This window comes from Mustela lutreola, chromosome 14 (assembly GCF_030435805.1).
Source record: "Mustela lutreola isolate mMusLut2 chromosome 14, mMusLut2.pri, whole genome shotgun sequence".
NCBI lineage: Eukaryota > Metazoa > Chordata > Mammalia > Carnivora > Mustelidae > Mustela > Mustela lutreola.
In genome coordinates, this window is record NC_081303.1 from 71,200,727 (window position 1) to 71,221,443 (window position 20,717).

A 20,717-nucleotide genomic window follows, 5' to 3' on the forward strand; every position below is an offset into this window, starting at 1 on the left:
TCAGCCTCTCTGGCACCCACTCCAGCCCCCAGACCCCTCCCAGCAGCACCTTTCCCTGACCCTTTCTAGCCCTTTGCTACTCCTGCTGTGGTCTGCAGACCGGTAGCGAGGCATCACCTGGGAGCTGGTTAGAAACGCAGGATCTCAGGGTGTCTTAGACCTGCAGAATCGAGATTTTGGCTTCCGACAAAACCCCTAGATGAGTCACGTGCGCAACCCTAGGACACCGATTCTCAAACTTACCTGCCTAGTGACATCTCTGAGAAAGTTTTATGAGACGGGGCGCCTGGGTGGCTCAGTCGGTTAAAGTGTCTCTGCCTTCGGCTCAGGTCTCCCTGCTCAGCGGGGAGTGTGTTTCTCCCTCTCCCTCTGCTGCTCCCCCTGCTTGTGCTCTCTCTCTCTCTCTCAAATGAATAATCAATACATAAAAATCTTTTAAAAAAGCTTGAAGCATGCAGATGCCTGCCCTGAGAATTTCCTACTTAATGGGTCTGCAGTATGGGCTAAGCATCAGATGTTTTTTTAAGTTAAATTAATTAATTAATTAAAGTAATCTCTACGCCCAGTGTGGGGCTTGAACTCACAACTCTGAGATCAAGAGTTGTACATTCTACTCTGGGTTGGGGGGAAGGGCTAGGCATCAGATTTTAAAGGACCCCCGGTGATCTTAATGTTCAGGGCAAGACAGGATTCTGACTACAGAAGAAACTCACTATTTCCTATTAGGTTCTCTGTTACGACGAAGAATCATAAGGTCAAGGAGACAGACATCAGTTCAGTTAAACCAAGATTACGAAGAACCTATTCGAGGCGAGGCTTTCTACGGTTGCTCCGGGTTGTGACAGGTCAGGGGACTTCAGGGACGCGGGACGTGGTCCAGAATTTACCTTAATCCCTGCACTACGACACTTGCCCACAGCGTCAGGCACTGCAGCGCGGGGAGGGTCAATCATGGATATGAGCCCCACAAAACAAAGGTTATCCATGGGAAAATTGATTTCATCTGTATTAAACTTGAATCCCTTGGAGAAAGTGCTAGGCAGAGTCAAGAAGCAGAACCCTGGGGAGAGACAGAGGGACCGGTGGTCATTCAGCAGAGCGTGCATCCCTGTCTCGCTCACCCCAACATTCGATCTCTCACCCCACAAGTAACCGTTTGGATGTTATCTTGCACAGCCCCTTACCCAGCACACGTTCCCCCAGGCCTCCTAGTTCCAGGTAGGTGTTCTGGAAGTCTCTCCTCATCTCGTCGTCCATGGGGTACTCCACCCCCTTCAGAAGGTAAGAAGAGCAAAACTCTAAGATCCTCTCCGGGGCCCCCTTCATCATCAGCACGTGGGGCTGGACGCTGTCGTCCTGCAGGTGGATGGACACCTGGGGGCGAGAGAGGGAGACTCCTTGCGGCAGGAGGGGGAGCAAGGGTTGGGGCAGAAAAGCAGGGGCAAAGGTTTTGAGGGCACAGCACTAGGCTCCTCGGTCCACATGCCCCTCCCTGTTTCCTTTGTGCCCTAAGTCCAGTGCAGCACCCTCCCTCGGGTCAAGTCCAACTCAGGGTCGAGCCCAGCCTTCCTCTTGTCTGGGGATCCAACCCGCTGTTATTTGCACACAGATCTCTGCTAGCTCCGCCGGAGCTCAGGGCACAAGCAGGCTTCTCACTTCTGGAAAGCACAAGTGTGGTCCCAGCAGAGGCAGCAGGGGAGACAGAAGAGAACGCCGGGGGCCGCGGGCCTGTGTCCCCCCCCAGCCGGGATGCTTTGTGATCTCAGGTCAATCCTCTGAACCTCTCAAAACCTTAGTCCTTTGATACGATGCCAAAGATTCTGTGCTGCCGACTTCACTGGGTTTTTATGAGACACAGCCCAGATCTTTGGGCTCCACCAAACCTAAGTACTAACATAGCTCGCGGTCGACCTCAAACCTTGCCAATAACATCAATAGTCACTTAACACATATCCCGTATGTGCTAGGTATTACAGGCTGTGTTCTCAGAGTAAAGTGAGCTTGAGAAAAGAAAATGTTAGGAAAATCACCAGGAAGAGAAAGTTCACGGACAGTACCGTACTGTGCTTATTGAGAAACGTTCGTGTTTGAGTGAGAAACATCCGAGCCGTTTGGGGTCAGATCATCTGTAAGAAAGTACTTTGGAAACCACAAAGCACAATCCAGAAACAGGCTCGTCATCATCCCCTCTCTGCCACTCTCCCAGCAGCGTGAGAAGTCCCAGGGGCTCGCGGTGGGGTTGGGGTTGGGGCTGGGGCTGGGGTTGGGGTTGGCGTGGTGGGCTGGGAGCAGGGAAGGCCAGGTTCACAGTGAATCGGAGGAGACCACAGGCCAGAAGGAGAGAGGAATGAGATGCATTTCAGTTTTGCATTTTCCCTTGATCTCTGATCTGTGAGCAGGAACTGTGAGGGAGTTGCTCTTCCCAGCCAGGAGCTTCTCAGTATGAAGGCTGTTGGGTCAGCAAACCGGCATCTTGAAGTGGGAGGGAGGGGGCCGGACCACACCGCCCCAGAGGATAACCAAGGTGGAAGCCTGTGCGTAAACTGCTGTTAAAGCCGTCCCATTAAAAACCTTCGAATATTTCCTATAATTCTGTTATATTCGAAATAGGCCTAAGCAGTTAAGAGGGAAAATCTTAACTTGTTTAACCAGAAAGCTGTTAAGAGGTTTAAAAAGCTTGATTTCCTGAGTGCTTAATACGTATTTGTACCCTATTTACTGGGGATTATTGGAGGAGGCAGCAAGACTTACGTATAAGCCAGTCCCTTGGTCACAAAAAACTCAGATCTTGATAGAAATTACAGATAATAAGGTGGGAGAAGTCTGGGGCCACGAGAACAGAGACCCTGCCTTTCATGTCAGTCTGAGCGTGAGGAAGACACGGAGCCTGCAGGTGACACAGGGCTGGGATGGCCTGGCGGGGGGTGGGGGGCTCCGCTGCCCTCAGACCCACCCGCGATGGCAGTGCCCAGCTGGCCGAGCTCACGCGGGGCGGGCGCCCTGGAGGAAGAGCTGGTCCTTTTCACAGGATGAGTAGAAAACGCACCAACTGTGTCATTTGGGGGAAACTTGCTATTTTGTTGGACGTCCCAACAAATGTCATCGATATGTTTTGCTTTTATTTTAAATCACATGAAGGAACAAGTATGTACTTCGCAGTCCTGGGCTTTACGCCGGCCCCGCCAAGCACGGAATTCTTGTCTGGGTCGTGAGGCCACTGAACGTCAGGAAAAAGCAGAAGTGAGTGAGACCTGTCGTATCACAGGGACCGAAAGCCGGCCCAGGCAGAAAAGCTCTGCGTCTCTCTTTAACTCTTACTCGCTCAGCGTTCAGTGTGAAGAGATAGGCAGTGGGATCGCATTATAGTCCGATATTCAGATATAGTCATAGTCAGAAAATCTGACTGTATAGTTACAGTCGGATATTCACACAGATAGCGTTCAGTGTGAAAAGAGAGGCAATCGGGTCCTAAAAACTCAAAGCTCTACATAGCTTTTGATATTGTATTATTTTTTTAGTTACAATTTTTTCCCCTCGCGAGGAATATTTGGGGGCTCTACCCTCTCAGCAGCGTTCATATACAGCGCTTGACGGGCTCGTCTGCTTACAGAGCCCCGCTAAGCTTCTCTGTGTTGTTCTGACGTTTGTCCCTGAGCTGCCAAGTGAGTACGGTTCTGGGTTTCTAAGAGCGGACGACAAGAGAGACTTCTGGGGAGTCTCATTGCTTCTCTGTCACCCACAGCAGCTGAACGTCTGACCTTCATGGTAGCCCACATATTTGGAGAATGCCCCTTCGCGGAGCCGACCACAACTGTGCTGGGGGCCCCAAACCTGACTGGTGGCGCTCCAGTTGCGGTGACACCCGGGCCCCCTCGCCCGGCTCGCCCCATATCCCCCTCCCTCTTCAAGGTGGACGGGCCCTCATGTGGGAGGGTCCCCTTGGCTTTGCCAGCTATCCCCTGCTCCCTGGGGTTGTGCCCCACCACTACCTCTCAGCCCATGAATCCCCTTCCCTTGTCACTCCTGCCTGGGGACAGAGCTTCACAAAGGTGCTGGGGCCCTGTCCCGTGCCCCAGCTGCTACAGTCAGGGCTTCTGGGGACCGCCTTGCAGACCCAGCCTTGTTCCGCAGGAGCAAACCTTTCAGGAGCCCCAGAGACGCCGCCACGGCTGCACCTGCACGGCTGCAGGAGGCTCTATCTTGACTGCCACCAACCAGCCTGTCCTACCCACAGGACACTTCCCGCTGGCTCTCTCCACTGGGGACGGAGCCCCACGCTCGGCCAGGGATTGGGGATTGAACGTCTCTTCCTTTACACCTGTTCCTCTCTTTACCTGCTGGTCCCTTTCTCCTGAGCTGAGCCTTCCTCTGGACGGGGACGCCGGGTCTCCACTGTCTCTATCCTACTGTTCAGAGGGGAGGCCCAAGGCGAAGGCACAGCTCCCACTTCCCCAAACCAGGAGCCCGCCCCCATTCTACCTGTGTGGGCTCCGTACCTGGTACTTGTTGGTGGAATTAAAGGGGATCTCGGCCACTTTGGGGTTTTTCTCTCTCATCTCCTTCACAGAGCTGTACGACTGCTCGATGAACTTGAGGAGGGCTGACTCGGAGGCGTCCCCCGTCGTCTCCCGCTGCCAGGACAGGGTTTGCACGGTGAGCACCAGGGGAACGGCACAGGGCGAGGGGTGTGATGGGGAGGACCTGGGGGCAATACCTGAGCACCAGGAGAGAGATTGCGGGGGGAGAGGGTGGGCACGCCCGGACCCCGAGGCGTCGGCTGCCCCCATAGGCCTGATACCTTAGCAATGGGAAGGTTCTCCTGGTGAGCCTTAAAGTCCGCGCGGTTGCAGAGGCCGGCGATCCGGGCCAGGATGAACCAGGTCTCGGAGCTCTTGGTGAATGTTCTCCCTAGGGAAAAGCCAGGGCTCGTGAGCAGGGCGGGGAGTGTGAAGCAGGTGACTTCCTCGCCTCCTGCTCTGTCCCCCAGCCTTGACAGGGACAGCCCTCGTCCGCGCTCAGGACCCAGTTGTCCTCTGTATCCGCGCTCCCTCGGCCCACACGCCACCCCCGGCCCCTCCACGGCTGGCCCCCCCACGCCGCTCGAGTCACCGGTCTGGTCCTCCCTGGTGTCGGCCTTGTGTATGGTCTTGTCGAACCACATGTGGGCGACGGTCATGCGGTTCTGGGTGAGGGTGCCCGTCTTGTCGGAGCAGATGGTGGACGTGGAGCCCAGCGTCTCCACGGCCTCCAGGTTCTTCACCAGGCAGTTCTTGCGCGCCATGCGCTTGGCTGTCAGGGTCAGACACACCTGGAGCCACGAAGAGGGCTGAGAATTAGCGGGGACGCAGAGGTCAGCTGCGCACGCCACTTTGCGTTCTGGAAATCCGGTCATTTGTATCGCTTTTGTAATTTTTGGTACTTCTTTCTCTTTTCTTTCCACCCATTTCGCAATTCCACCTGCGGCCACGGTAACGAAAACCAGGAGAGTGACTGTGCTCGAGCTTTACGGCAGAGCTCGGAAAAAGGGTATTTTCCTTCCCCTGGGGAACGTAGAAGGCGACATTATCTCCTGGAGTATTCTGCTCCCCCAGGACGCTTTCATCCTGGCGGCTCAGCAACCCTGCTCAAGTCAGGTTCAGGCCGCCCCCCCCAACCCCTCCTTCCCAGGGACCACGTCGATAGCGAACCTTTCATGTGGTGTAAGAGGGCTGGTACCGATAGTTAGAAAAAAAAGAAGAAAACAGGAGAATCCTGAAGTTGAGAAGGAATATGGCAACGCTGGAAAGGTCTTGAGAGATCATTTATAAACTGGGACATTTTTGTTACCATTAATTATATGGACCATAAATTCAGTGAAGGTCAGGTGTGTGTGGCAGGGTTGTTTTAAAAACCAATCAGTTCTTGTTATATCAATACAGAACTCCAATCGTGGGGTTATGATTTATTTACGTATTATCACTAGTCCCGAGGTTTTGGTGCTAACCAACCGCGCCCTGAGTAGTGTTCTCATTTCTGTTTTATCTCCTACTGTAGTATCTCGTTATCCATTTCTATTTGTACTGATGAACGGGAGCACCTACCCCCCCCCCCCCACCACCACCAAGTGGTCAGTAAGCCACGGGTGTGAAGAACGTTTTCCTGTGAAGAGTGGCAAGAGGAAAGGGGGTGATTTCACCTCCCCCCAGAGAGTTTGAGGACACATGATGGCTCCCATCAGTCAAACGTGTTGTTTGTGGAAGAGAGAAAAATGACTTGTTTTGTGTCTCTTCAGATGAGAAAACTGGGACCCAACAGGAAGTCGTATTTCCACTCAACACGATGAAATCCAGCAAGAGCAAGCCCGTGGCGAAATGAGCGGAGACCGAAAGGGGAGGGGTGCCCAGGACTAGAAACACTCATCATCTCCCATGGATTGTACGTAAGATACTCAAGTTTGGTGGAAAGGTTGGATTTCTATGGGCTTTGAAGTCCTTTCCAATAAGATTCTATAATTCTGAGTTAATCTTCCTCTAGAAGCTGATAATTAATCAAACTGATGCCTGGAGATATTCAGTGATTTGGCCAAGTTCACTAACCGGGACAGCCCAGACTGGAACTCACCGCTGGTGACTTAGAATCTAAATGCTTCCTGTATCACAACTCCTGGAGAAGAAAGAGAAGGCACTAGAAAACATGGGTGGGGGGAAGTCCAGGTCCTGTGGGCGCTAAGCGGTGGACACGTGTGCGCACATCAGGAGTCCTCTGCACTAGAAAGACCCAACAGCAGAAGAGATACATGGTTTCATCCCTTGGGGCGGCGTGTCTGCCCAGAGGGCCCCCTCTGCCCAAGCTACTCACCGTGACGGTGGCCAGCAGCCCCTCGGGCACATTGGCCACAATGATGCCAATGAGAAAAATGACAGCCTCCAGCCAGCCGTAGCCCAAGATAATCGAGAGCCCGAAGAAAGTGACGCCGAGGAAGACGGCCACCGCTGTGATCAGATGGATGAAGTGCTCAATCTCTACGGCGATGGGCGTCTTGCCGACCACCAGGCCTGACGTCAGAGAGGCGATGCGGCCCATCACAGTGGAGTCTCCCGTCGCGATCACAACGCCGCGAGCCGTTCCTGTGAGACGAGGAGGAGGTCTGAGGCGGGGGGCGCTGCGGCCTCTGTTCCTACGAGGACAGCACTGTCCAGGGTCCAGAGCAAGGTGGACACTTAGGACCCTCCGAGAGCTTCTAGTATTCTTCGCCTGGTATTTAGTTTACACAAGTAAGGTTCTCCCCACCCGAAAAATCTCTGAGATTTCACAGTTCTCCGATTTTATCGACTCCTTGCCTTCCCCGTCAAGAAGGTCTTGATCACCCTTCATCTAAATGTCTTCTATTGTCTGTACGTTTCTTATGTTGTCCTGAATGGACAAAATGCGGCTGAATGGTTTCTAGATCCCCAGGAATCAAGGTCTCTGTCTGCTAGAGTCCTCCCTCCCAGCATCTGGTTCTTCCCTGTCCCAGAGGTTCTCAGCTTCTCAAAGGACACGGGGCGATGCCCGGAGGCCTCTCGGTGGTCACAGCTGGGGTGGGAGGGGCTGCTCCTGGCAGCGGGCGGGCAGAGGGCAGGGGTGCAGCTCCACATCCTGCAAATGATGGGAGCGCCCCCTTCCACCTCCTCCTGGGGAGAATTCTCCTGCCCTAACGGTGACAGTAGGAAGGCTGGGGAGCCCCCTCTGGCCAGAGCCCCTCCCCGCTCCGCCTGCTGGCACCAGCCTGACCCCTGCCGGGGAGCGGACGCCATAACAGCTGGGCTTCAGGGCCTCTCCCTCCGCCAATGCCCCCCTGCCCTGAGTCAGAAGGGGGACCTGGACATCATGTCTGGCTTCACCTGCACGGGATGCTGGCCCCTCACCTACGTGGCTTGAAACAAGGTTCTTGGCTCAAAACCATTTTTCCTGCTTTATCAAAGTAATGGCTGAAATTCCTACCCTTCCAAGGCACGGTCTGAATCACTCAGAAAAGTGACGTATCCTAGAAATATCACTTATGCTAGAAGCAGAAGGGCTCTGGCTGGAAGTTCAGCTTTTCAGCGAGGCCCCTGGGAGCCCTGGGGCTCCGTGCGTGCCGGCCCTCAGGCTGCCTCGGCTCTGAGAAGGGGATGGAGGCATGGAGGAACCAGGGGCACAGTAAAGGGTATTCAAGGAGCCTAGAACGGGAATGCGCACATCGTAGGCACGCCAGTGTTGGCTTCTCTCTTTTCTTCCCATGTGGGACTGGGCTGGGGGGGGTTCTACTCCGACAGCACCCACAAACGCTGTTTCCGGGGTGGCCTCCTGCTGTGGGAGTCTGAGAGCGGGGTCCCGCCCAGATGGCAGGTGGGGTTCTGGGGAGGAGCCGCCCCTCTGCGAGGCCATCTGCAGATGGGCTCCCCACCTGCTGCCCGCCGGAGGCGTTCACGGAGGCTTGGCGAAGACACTACGGTAACCGAGAGGTGCTGAGAAGGTTTGGGGTTTGGGGCGGGGCTGGACTATGCCACTGCCTGGATCTATTTCGTGCCAGCGTTTGGTCTAGTTCTTCCTTTTTACTCCTTCATGGGTTTCCCTAGGCGCAGAGAGGCAGGATCTAGTATCAAATCCCACGTGTCTGGAGACAAGATGGGTGGGTGTCAGCCAGGGGAAAGTCAAGGCCACGGGCAGCCTCCCGTACCCCAGGCCAGACTGATGCCTCTGTGCTGCTGTACATGGCCAGGGAGACAGCTCCGGCCCCATGGAGATGCGTGAGAACCCAAAGACAGAAAGCCCCACCGGCCATGAAAGTAGGAGGAGAGGGTCTGGGAGAAAGGTTAGAGGCGGCTCCTCGTTTGCAAAGTGCACAGACGTTCCTCGGTTCAGAGTCAGGAGCTCCTTCGACCTGGCTCCGCGCCCTCAGCCACATCTCATGTCCTTCTGGTCTTCGACTAAGGCCCCCTCCATCCCGGCCGGACCCTTGTTTCTGGAGAGGGATGTCACCACCCACTTTCCTCCCCTTGCCTGAATACACTTTGCTGACCAAAAACCTGCTTGGGAAGGACAAATGTGAGCAAAACTTTCCCCTAAAATTTAATAATACAAATCTAGTGTTTCTGAAGGAAGCTTGCTAACCTGCCTCTTTCTGTCCAATCAAAATTAAAAAAAATTTTTTTCAATATATATTTTATTTTCTGGTTGGATTCTTCTTCAGCTTTATTTTATTTTAAAGTATTTTTTTAAAAAATCTTTTAAGATATTTTAAAATTAAATAAATAACTTCATGACCGGAGGGCTCACAGACCAGATAAGGGTCTGTGGAAAGAGCACGGGCTTTGGGGGACGGACTCGTCCCAGAATCCCCGAGTCTCTCTCTCCTGCTGACTTGCGCTCTTGGATACTGCCTTTCATTTCTTTGAGCTCTCCACGTGCAAAATAGAGCTAATGTCTGTTGTGTCGTGTCGTGAGACTCAGACACGTCTGTAACATTTGGCACAAGTGAGGCGTTGAATTTAAAAAAAAAAAAAAAGCTGTTTCTTGGATACCCAAACATTTATTCTTAAGCGTGAATAATGGCTTTCCTGTGTGTTTCAGAGAGCCTTGCTGGCCTCCTTAAGTGTGGGGCGGTTTGACGCGAGACTGAGCTCATCAGTACCACCTTGGCCAGAACTGCCTCCCCCTTCAAAGGTACCTTAGATTCTAGGGGCAAAGCCCAAGTGTGAGGGGGGACTTCTGGTGAACTCTAATTTCCAACGCCAGTACCTCCCTGGAACAGTGACAAGTGGGCCTCCTCTCAGAAGGAGGCTGCCCCGCAGGGCTGGGTAATTTTCTGCCTTTCCATGCTATTTTCAACTTCTAGAGCCCAGTCCACTCACTGGCCAGACTAATACGAGCTGACGATCACAGCGCACTTCCGCGTGTCAGGCTTTGCGCCAAGCGTCGTATACGTGTGAGCTCATGGAATCCACGGAACAACCTATGAGACAGCGACTCAGTATCATCACGGTGCCCACGCGGAGATGGTGGCTTTGACCCTTCACCAGAGTGATGGGAGGACCTAGACCCGTTCACCAGCTGTTACCCACCTACTCGTTTCGAAGACAGAGAGTTCTCGAAATCTTTGTTTCCATCTCTGCTTCTGAAACTAGGCTACTTACGACGCAATGCTCACCTTCCACACAGTTGGTGGAGAAGAAGCAGATGTTGCGGGTCTCCAGAGGGTTCTCGTGGGTGAACTCGGGGGAGCGGGTCTGGGGCTCGGACTCTCCGGTCAAGGACGAGTTGTCCACCTGGGAGGGGAGGGAGGAGGGACCGAAAGAGTGAGCATGGGAAGAAAGATTCCTTTACAAAGATGGCATGTCTTTGTCCGCCCCCAGCGTCCCATTCGTGGCACGCGGGGAGAAACACACACACACCAGCACCTGTTGTCTCCAGCCTCAAACCTTGAGGTTCTGACCAAGCTTTCTTTCATGGATTCCAGCTCAGTGCCTGAGGCCGCCCCAGGACAGTGCTTGGCCGCCTCACGTCGCTTCCCGCACCCCCTCACCTTACATCCCTGGGAATAGATGAGCCGGATGTCCGCCGGGATTCGGTCTCCGCCCTTGACTTCTACCAGATCTCCCACCACCACGTCCTCCACGTTGATCTGCATCTTCTCTCCTCCTCGAATCACCAGAGCTTGCTGTGGGAAGACGGCGCAGGATCATTTCCAAAGCTTCCTGCTTCCCCTGTACCCGCTCCTGCGCTCCTGTGCCCGGTCGCCTTCCGCCGACGCCCTTCCTTACGCTCTCACTCACCGCATCACCCTTGAAGGTCTCTTTGGCAGATTGCAAATTTTTGCCACCCCTGTGCTTGCAGATGGCTCTGATGACCCTCTGTCTAAGAGATGGGGGTCTGTCTCTCCATCCTTACTGGCTTTGGCTCATAAGACATTAGAAACGTAAGGTAAGCAGAGACTTAAAAAGTGGGGGCTTGCCCTGTCGTCACTGGGAACCCCTCTACCACCATGGCAGTCCAGCCTGAGCTAGCTGCTGGAGGAAGAGAGGTCGGGAGGAGAAAGGCCCCGCTGTCACAGCCATCTCAGCCAGCCATCGCCAGACACTGGTATGACGTCATCTGAGACCGTCCAGCACCCCTGAGCCCAGGCCAGATCAGAACAGCCCCCCCATAGAAGTGTGGGAACTGCTCTGTCTGTTGTTTTGGAGCCACGAAGTTTGGGTGGCTTGTTAGGCAGCCAAAGCTAATGAATGGTCTCCAAATCCTACTTTATTTTACCAAAGCATCATCCCCTGCCTGAACTCTCACGGAAGGGAGGAATTAATTCATGTTGACACCGAAGGGAAGAGATCCTGGGCTGTGACACTAGAACATGACGGTGCTGTCGGGAAATTCTGGTGCCTGCTCCTTTCCAGCTTTCCTGCTGTGTGCCTAGAAAGATCCTTCTGCTGTCCTATTATTTCCAGATGCTTAAATATACCTTCTTAGTAGAAAATAATCTAAACGTTCAGCAAAGTGGCGAGCTTAAAAATTGTACCAAGAATACCTGTATAACCCGTACCCAGATTCACCTGTTGACCTTGAACCGCGTTTGCTTTGTCCTTTGGTCACTGTCTGCACATATGCATGTGCGTGAAACTTCTTTGCCTGCACCATCTGAGGGGAGGTGACATACGTCCTGAGCATCTATCCTGCGTCCTTCAGTGTGCACGTCCCAAGAACGAGTATGTTAATACCCACAACACAGTTACCGATTTCGGTGGATTTCGCTTTAACACCGTCCTGTCCTCTACTGTCTGTATCCCGGTCTCGTCAGGTCCCTGTATGTCCTTTGGCACATTATTTTCTCCTGAGGCACAGGATTCGGTCTCGTGTTGCGTTTCAGGGGGCCCTGCATGACAGGGGGCCTCTTTAGCCCCCTGTAATCTGGAACATTCTCACAGCTGTTTTTTTTTTTTTTTTTAACACAGATAGACAGAGTCACGCTTGAGGTGGGGGGTGCGGTGCAGAGAGAGAGGGCGAGAGAGAATCCCAAGCACACTCCACCCCCCCGTGCCGAGCCCAGGGCCAGGCTTGACCCTGAGATCATGACCTGAGTTGAAGGGGTCAGACGCTTAACTGAGCCGCCCAGACAGTGCCCTTCTTTGTCGTTAAGGTCATCGACGTTTGAAGAATCCGGCTTCTCCAACCTGCTCTGTACCTCCCCAGCTTTTACTAGAATGTTCTCCTTTGGAGCTTCAGATTATGTTCCTCCCATTCAGATTATGCTGGCTGGACCAGACTGCTTCATAGGTGATGCCGAGTCTTTCTCAGGGTGCTTTTAAGGTCTGACCCAGTAAAACCTGGGGAGCCCCACACTCATCACCACCCTCACTCAGTTCACGCATCGTAGGGCGTAATTTTCCGGAGACTCCAAAAGTGTGTGTTTGGCCACATTCTACACCCCTCTCACTAGATCCTCCATAGTAAGCCTACCTGCGGCACCATTTTTCTGAAGGACTCCATGATCTTGGAGCTCTTGGCCTCCTGGTAGTAGGAGAAGCAGCCTGTGATGATGACCACGATGGCCAGGACGCTGCCCAGGTACAGCTGGGGGCAGGGAAACAGAGGGCTCATCAGGATGTCTTTTCCTTCCTCTTCACCCTCAGAAGATCCACTTGTAGTGGGTTAAGCCTCTGCCTTTGGGTCAGCTCGTGATCTCAGGGTCCTGGGATTGAGCCCCGCATCAGGCTCTCTGCTCAGCGGGGAGCCTGCTTCCCCCCTCCCCTCCTCTGCCTGCCTCTCTGCCTACTTGTCATCTGTTAAATAAATAAATAAAATCTTAAAAAAAAAAAAAAGAAAAAGAAAAGAAAAAGAAAACCCACTTGCAAGGGTAACAGCCAGGGGCTGAGGGAGAGCCTGAGCTTGGGTGAGGGCCAGCGGGATCCAGCAAACATCCAGGAAAGCTATTCATGGCCTGGGGGGTAGGGGTAGGGCCAGGGAGGGAGCCTGGGAGAAAGGAGATGAGGAGATGAAAATGCTGGCAAGAGAAAGGGGCTGCAGAGCGCTTTGATGGCCAGTCAGGAAGACAGAGTTGAGATCAAAGCAGAGCACGTTTCCGGTGGAACCATGGCTCTCGGGGAACGGAGTTAGGAGCTTGCTAGGTGAAAGGCGGGACGGAAACCAGGAGGGACCAAGGCCTCCCTTGGAAAATCCTGGGAGTACAGAGGATTCGGGCCAGAGGCCTTGAGGAGTGCAAGGCTATCGAGGGGCAGAGGGCAGGGCCAAGCAGAGACGGGGCTGGCCGGGGCTGGCCGGGGCAGCCGAAAAGACTTACGTTGTCCTTGGTGGGCTCCTCGTGGAAATGTATCTGGATGCCGTAGGCCACGAAGCAGAGAATGGCACCAATCCACAGAAGGATAGAGAAGCCACCGAACAGCTGTTTACAGAATTTGATCCATTCTGAAGTGGTTGGGGGAGGGGTAAGTGCATTGGGTCCATCTCGTTTTAAGATTTGCAGCGCCTTCCCTGGGCTAAGGCCCTGTGTGGAGAGGAAGAAGCAGCAGCTGCCACCAAGCTCACAGGTGCCATTTAGGGTCCCCCGCGGAGGTGGGGGCGGTCTAGAGACCAGTGAAGCCCCCCAAAGATCACCCTGGAAAGTCTCCCAGAGTTTGCGGCACAGAATGGCGACGGATTCACAAGACTTTGGAAGCCCTGTCTTGGGTCGGTACTGTGGCAGGACAGAGTGGGAAGGGTCTTCACCCTTGTGGAGCGCGTACCCTAAGAGGCAGCCGTCCACAGTTCGTGAGATCACGCGCAAGCCGATGCTAGGGTCCGCTAGCTTACGTCAGTACCCTGGGGACAGTCACACTGGGGCTTGTTAACTTAGACATGGGGGGGAAGTTCGGATACCAACCCAACACAGGAAGGCACAGATTTCCCCGGGAGCCTGCCTTTCCCTCTAACTGAAAGCAATGGTGGAACCCACTGGAGGATTAGAAAACAAACCGTATCCCCACCCGCCACGCCCAGCTTCCCCTGAAAAACGCACAACTTGAATGAAAACAGGACAAACCTTCTGCGGGCCTCCCTGGTTACCAGACAAAGCCCCTCCAGTGAAGAAAGTCTAGAGCTAAGAACTTCTATTTTGAGGGCCTGTAAGTTTTTACTTGTGATCCTGGTATTAGTGGTAACAGTAGCAACAGCACTAAGGGTCATAGTCGGAATGTGTGGTTTTACTGTTAATCCAGTGGTTCTCAAAGTGTGGCCTGGGAGCTCAGGGGGTTCCGAGACCCCTTCGACCCCTTCGGGGGCTCCACAAGGTCAGACGATTTTCACAACAGTGCTAAATCGTGGTTCGCCTTTTTCCGCTCTTGCTTTCTAGTGTAGGGTGGAATGTTCCAAGAGCTACATGCCAGGTATCGAGACAGATTTAATCCTGAACAGATCTGGGAATCCAGCTGTCTTCTGTTAAAAAGCTAGACATTAAAGAGGTTCGCAAAAATGTCAAACGCCCCTAAATTTTTATTTGGGAAAACTGTTATTTGTCATACGAATATTATTTATTCTAATATATAATGTATTTACTCTTGTTTTTCAACGAATTAGGAAGAATTTTTTAATTTTCTTAGTTTTAATGTTGAAGATGGTAGCCATGGACAGATCTTACTCACATACATGAAAGCTTTTTAGGGTCTTGAGAAGTTAGGAAAGCGGAGGGGGGTACCCCCCCAACCAGGACTGGAGAGGTGCTGCCCCACCCCCTTCTCCTTTCTGTCATCTGACCCTGGACTCTGGGGGGTACCCTGCTGGGCTTTCTGAGCAGGTGTGGGGGAGGGGGAACTTGGCTGGGAGGGAGGAGGGAAGGGTAACAACATTGACCTGGAAGTTCGGGTGCCCCGGGGTGGGGGGTGGGGGGTGGAGGGAGGCGGGTAGCGGAGGCCTTGCTCACCATCGTCAGGTCCACAGAGTACTTGGCGCTCAGCTCTTCCAAGGTTAACTTGTGGTCCTCCTGCGGGGACAGGGGAGCCCTTGGGGGATGGGTGGTTACGGGGCGGGGCCGGGGGGTGGGGGCTAGCCTGGGTGTGGTCTCCGGGCAGGAGGGGGGCTGCGGGCTGGGGAGCGCTGCCGTGGCCGGGGGCTCTCACCAGGACCACCTCCTTCTTCAGCTCTTCCATTTCAGCCTTCTTTTTTTTCCTCTTCATTTTTCTTCTTATCCTAGTCTTAGACCCCTTTTTAGATCTTGGGCTGGGGTTCTGCTCGTGAGGGGTCACAGTCCCCTTCTTCCCCCCACGCCCCATGGTCCTCCTTAGATACGGCTGACCCAGCTCAGCGGGCGGGAAGGGAGCCAAGGGCCAGCGGAAGAAGCGGGGTGGGGGGCACCGAGGAGTCAGGTGGTGGGGACCCGAAGGACCAGGGGAGCGAGGAGGGAAGCCCAGGGGGGGCAGCGCCAGGGGAGAGCAGAGGCCAGAGGTGGGCTCCAGGGAGGGAGAGGCTGAGCCAGGGCTAGGGACAGGTGAGGGCAGCCCCACAGGAAGTGCGGATGCTGAGGGGGCCCAATGGGTGGGTCGGGGGGGGGGAGGAGGCCCCTGGCCCAGGCCCCCGTGGGCGCCACGGCAACCCCCAGGGCTGTGGTCACAAAGGCCTCAAGACAGTTCTGGCCCAGAGTCCAGAAGTCCCGCCTCTCCACAGGAGAAGTGACTGCCCCAGGGAGAACATTGGCGGAGGGCCAGACGGGACCCCGGTCCCCGCTGGGTCCTGCTGGCTTCCAGGGCTCACGGGGACCCTCAGCAGCTGACAGAAAAAATAAAGCAGGCCCTGTGTGTGGGCACGCCCTTACTGAGCCCACTTCTCCGCCCCCTTGACCTTGAGCTTTTAGTTTTAGGAGATCATAGCAGAAAAGGTCAGATCTTGGGCGTTTGAATCAGTCCTGGGTTTGAATCCTGCCTCTTAGGCTTACAAGCTGCGTGGCTTTGGGCAAGTTATGCAACGTCTCTGTGTCTCCTTTTCCTCGTCAGGGGGATACCGACTACCTAAGGTGGCAAAAGTTGGGATTAAATTGAAGTGCTCTGTGTAAGGCACAATGTCTGGTATATGTAGTATGTGCTCAAGAAATAGCTTGAATGAACTATGATTAGTTTCTTTTGTGGCTTAATGTGTAGCCCTTCTTAGAATAAAGCTCTGCTTTTCTGTATGACAGCATGGTATTTCTTAATAGGATGTATTTTTCTCTTCTGTTCTCCTTCTCTGACATCTCGGTGAGTGCTTTGATAATGTTAATTTTATTTATGTCTTCTGTGGAAATGCGTCCTTCCAACATGGATCTCGGAAGCAGCCATCTATTTCTATCATTTATAGAATTTCTCTGTGACGCATGCCACAGACGCTTTCCCTTTCTGATCTTGTCTGATATTTGTTTCACTGCGTTTGAATTTGGCGTTTTAAAAGTACGCCTGCGCCAAGAAAAAAACAAAAAACAAAAAACAAAATACGACCGCATCAGAAAACATCATCTTGCTGCTGACGCAAGGTTCCTTCTCTATTCAGAAATAGAGATTTTCCCTCCCCGCCGGGACAACGATGATCTGTTTTTTCACTAGATTGGATTGGATTTTTCTTCTCTATTAAAAACATACAGAATAAAAACTGGAAGTCCCACTTCCCCACTGCTACTGTTGTTGACGGTGTGTGTACCTCCTTCCAGGCTTTTCTCTGCTGAGACAGATAGAATCTCGAAGAAGATTCCTTCTCAATCTGTAGAGAATCGTCCACGTGCCCTTTGATTGTCAGTCTTTCATGTTTGCGCTGCTGTGTGTGTAATGTCTGCGACCGGTTCCGGATTCCACCACGACCCTGAGCTGCTTGGTCATTCCCCCCCTCATGGATTTATAGGATAATTTCCTTTTCTTTTTCTTTTTTTATTTTATTATTTATTTGGAAGACAGAGATTACAAGTAGGCAGAGAGGCAGGCAGAGAGAGAGGAGGAAGCAGGCTGCCTGCCGAGCAGAGAGCCTGACGCGGGGCTCGATCCCAGGACCCTGAGATCATGACCTGAGCCGAAGGCAGAGGCTTAACCCACTGAGCCACCCAGGCACCCCTCCTTTTCTTCATTAGAAACAGCGCTGCAGTAGCAACGTCCCACAGAGCTCCCTTTACGTACGCCCCGGAGCTTCAGTTTCCGCGGAAGCGATTTCTGTTGCTGAATCATAGGGTCTTCTCATCTGAAGTTTCAGAAGACTCCGGCAGACTGCTCTCAGAAAGGGCTCTTCCTGCCTCTGTCCCAGCAATGAGAGACAAGTGTGTGCTTGCATCACACGACTTTTGATCTTTCTTATTTCCGCCATCGTAGTCAGTGAAATTTGGTATCTTATAGTTTTAATTTGCATTTTGGATTGTCTAGGTGAGCATTTTTTCTCCGAGTTAATGGGCTTTCTGGATTTGATTTTTCTTTGTGCGAATTATTCTTACGCTTTTTTCCAGATTCCCATTGTTTTCTCATTCTCATGGATTTGTAGGAGCCCCTTGTCATATGCAGTACAAGCTTTATCCCCCAGTCTTCTTGTGTAATGCGGCTCATAAAGCCCTTGGGAGCGAGGATCGAATCAAAGTTAAAATCGCCCAGCTCATCTGTGCGTCATCTATGCGAGCACAGCTCTCAGCCCAGCCTTGCACATGGGAGGTACTCCCCGCCCCCCACAAAGCAACTTAACTGACCGAGAATCGATTGAAATTATTTTTGGAAACCCCATTCTGTTCCACAGATCTTAGCTCAAAGGTCTACCTCTTCAGAGAGGCCTTCTGGTTTCCAAGCCCAATATAGCTGTCCCACCCCTCAGCCCCACCCTCCAGCCCCCATCCTCAGCCCTCACCACCCCCACACCCTCCACCCCCCACCGTTCCCTCACACCCCAACATGCAGCCCTCAATCCACCCCTGTGACCTTGGCTGTACTCCCCACCTTCTGAAACCATCCGCCCACTTGTCTGTTGACTTGTTAATTGTCATTTTCTCCGTGACCGTGACGGTGACCGTGACCGGCTTCTTCACGGCCGCATACCCAGTTCCCAGAATAGCTCAGAGTGGCTGGTCCACAAGTAGTTCCTAAGAGTATGTGGAACGAATGATGAACTTTCAGGTTTTGTCTTAATGTTTAAGGTCTTGATGATTGCCACTTTGGTCTGCCATGGTTTAAAATCTGTTAGGGTCAATATGGTAGTCCCACAGGTGTCTGCTCGTGGGTTTAATAATTCTAACAAATTCTTAGACTCTTGCCCGACCCGTCCTGCCGCCGAACGTCACAACTAACAGGCCAGGCTTTGTGAGAACACGGGGAGGGTTTGATATTAGATCGAGTCTTTAGAGCAGCTTCTGCGGCTCCTTCCTCCGTTCAACCTCTCAGACAGCAGGCGGGATCAGCTCTCCCGTGTTCCTGCTTGTCTTGTTGATCTCCTTGTGCTTTCAAGTTCCTTTAGTAGACGCCGCATGTCACGCGCGCGACATCTTGAGTGTGGTCGGGTTTGGCTCTGTCGTAGATGGAGCGGTTGGTGCTGTATTTTCTATCTCACTGATTTTAGGGATATGTGGGATTTTGAAAGAACTGGTATCTCCTACCCTGTACCTTTGAACTCATTGTTTCCAGGTTTTGTCATTGTGGCTGCCTTGTTTTGGAGGACTTCCTCGGATTTTTTAAAGGTATTTAACATCTCCTTTACCAAAAAAGAAATACGTTTTTATTTCATCTGGTTTGTCCCTTTATTTAGACCATTTGGATACGAACTCCTAATTCGGGATTTCAGATGTTGCTAGCGCTTCTGGCGTGGTTTGCTGTGCTAGTTCTCCAGATGTACTGTGTCCCTCCTCTCTCCTTAGCATCACGGCCCTTCCCCTACGCTTTTTCCTCCAACATTTTAATCCAGAATAGATGTTGAATCTTACCAATCCCTTTCTCAACATTTTTTGGAAATGACTAATCACTTTTTTCTAGTAAATCTTAGCTGTTAGTTTTCCATGTAATATACTGTTACTTGCATTCCGAGATGTACTGGTCATTCATTATAGACATATCTCATTAAATTCTATCAAAGCGGTATTTGTCTCCTACAATAGGCTGGGCAATATAGTTTTTTCCCTTATATCCTAATACAGTTGAAATAATATAAGGATGTCTTTGAGGAATTTGGAAAAAAACATTCTCCACTGAGTTCACTGGGTCTAAGGGCTTTTGGAAGACTCATGTTTTAAAAAATCAGTTAACAAACAGCGTATTATTAGTTTCTGAGGTAGAGGTCAGTGGCTCCTCGGTTGCGTAAACACCCAGCGCTCATTCCCTCACGTGCCTTCCTTAGTGCGGGTCCCCCAGCTACCCCAGTCCCCAGCCCCTCCCGGTAGCAACCTTCAGTTTGTTTCCTATGATTAAGAGTCTCTCAAGGCTTGTCTCCTTCTCTGAATTCATTTCGTATCAGATGTCTTCCTTTGATAGTGATCTACTCATTTTTTCCTATTTTTTGCTGCGTTCTTAGCATTATGAATATTTAGCTTGTCATCTGTCTCTGATGAGTCATCACGTTTCCTATTCCGTAGATAAAAAGGAAAGGCCGCGGAAAGCATTTCTGCCTGGATCCGGGGTTGGCCGTGACCTCCAGCGGGACTTCCACCTTGGGCTAAGCCCTCCCTCCAGCAGATTGATGGATTTCTTTGTACCTTTTTTCTTACCAGCCTTCCCCCACCAAGTTGCAATCCGCTCCCTTTGCAGGGCTCTAATCACCTGGGTCTGCCCAGTCCTCCGGCTCTAACCTTCATTACCTACGGATTCCTGGCTCCCTCCACAAAACCACCCCCGCCCAGTTCACTGCACCACTGGGCTGACCAGGCTCCCGGTGGGCGGGCTGGCGGTCCCTGGGGCTGCAGCGAGTATGAGTGTGGCTAGGAGGCTGGCCCTGGAACCACGGGGAGGGCGAGTGAGATCCTGATTCGGAAGCACAGCGTCCTGCAAACTTTGACAACAGAAATCAGCCCTTCCAAGCTGGGCGCGCCCCGGGGGGCTCAGTCAGTTGAATGTCCAGTTTCTTGGGCTCTTGATCTCGGGGTTGTGAGTTCAAGCCCCGTGTTGGGCTCCAAGCTAAACTAAATAAATAATCCTTCCATGCTGCAGTTTTCCCGTCCTCCTGGATTCTGGGGTTCTTCCAGTCATCCGACCCATCCTTATTAATTGTCCCGGGTGCATCAGGCATTGTTTTAGGTATTAAAGATAGAGGCAGTGAATAGAAGAACCAAAAAATCCCTGTGTGCCCGCAACTTAAGGAGTCAGGCAAACAAACAGAAAAAGTACAAACAACTCTATGTATATTTGAATTTCATGTCTATTTCTATTTTCTCTCTATTTTGAGGTATTAGCATTTACAAGAATGAGGGAAGAGCTGCTGGGAGTGTGGTTTTGTTTCTTTTTTTCTTTTCTTTTTTTTTTTTTTTTTAAGATTTTATTTCTTTCTCTGAGAGACAGTATGAGCGAGAGAGCAGAAGCAGGGGGAGCAGCAGAGAGAGAGGGAGAAGCAGACTCCCTGCCGAGCAGGGGGCCCAGCGCGGGACTCCATCCCAGGACCCCCAGGATCATGGCGTGAGCCAAAGGCAGACGCTTAACCGACTGAGCCTCCCAGGCACCCCTGGAAGTGCGATTTTATTGGGGTGGCCTGTGCGGGCCTCTCTGAGGACAGACTGTGGGAGGAGCCCTCTGATTGGGGTGAGGGAGCCGGGCTTGTGTTCCTGG

At 52.4% G+C, this 20,717-nt stretch overlaps 1 protein-coding gene across 1 annotated transcript in view; it reads right to left on the reverse strand.

The window, feature by feature from the left end:
* Positions 1-15,560, reverse strand: part of LOC131814682 (sodium/potassium-transporting ATPase subunit alpha-4) — a 29,147-nt gene extending 13,587 nt beyond the window's left edge. The window contains exons 1-12 of the mRNA XM_059145861.1: positions 15,102-15,560; positions 14,906-14,965; positions 13,292-13,495; positions 12,451-12,564; positions 10,526-10,660; positions 10,151-10,268; positions 6,838-7,106; positions 5,110-5,308; positions 4,799-4,908; positions 4,497-4,631; positions 1,185-1,374; positions 888-1,060 (exon numbers count right to left, since the gene is read on the reverse strand). Of these exons, the coding sequence (XP_059001844.1) occupies positions 888-1,060; positions 1,185-1,374; positions 4,497-4,631; positions 4,799-4,908; positions 5,110-5,308; positions 6,838-7,106; positions 10,151-10,268; positions 10,526-10,660; positions 12,451-12,564; positions 13,292-13,495; positions 14,906-14,965; positions 15,102-15,254 (1,860 nt within the window). The 5' untranslated portion in view covers positions 15,255-15,560. The remainder of the gene's footprint in view (positions 1-887; positions 1,061-1,184; positions 1,375-4,496; positions 4,632-4,798; positions 4,909-5,109; positions 5,309-6,837; positions 7,107-10,150; positions 10,269-10,525; positions 10,661-12,450; positions 12,565-13,291; positions 13,496-14,905; positions 14,966-15,101) is intronic.
* Positions 15,561-20,717: the final 5,157 nt, after the last annotated feature.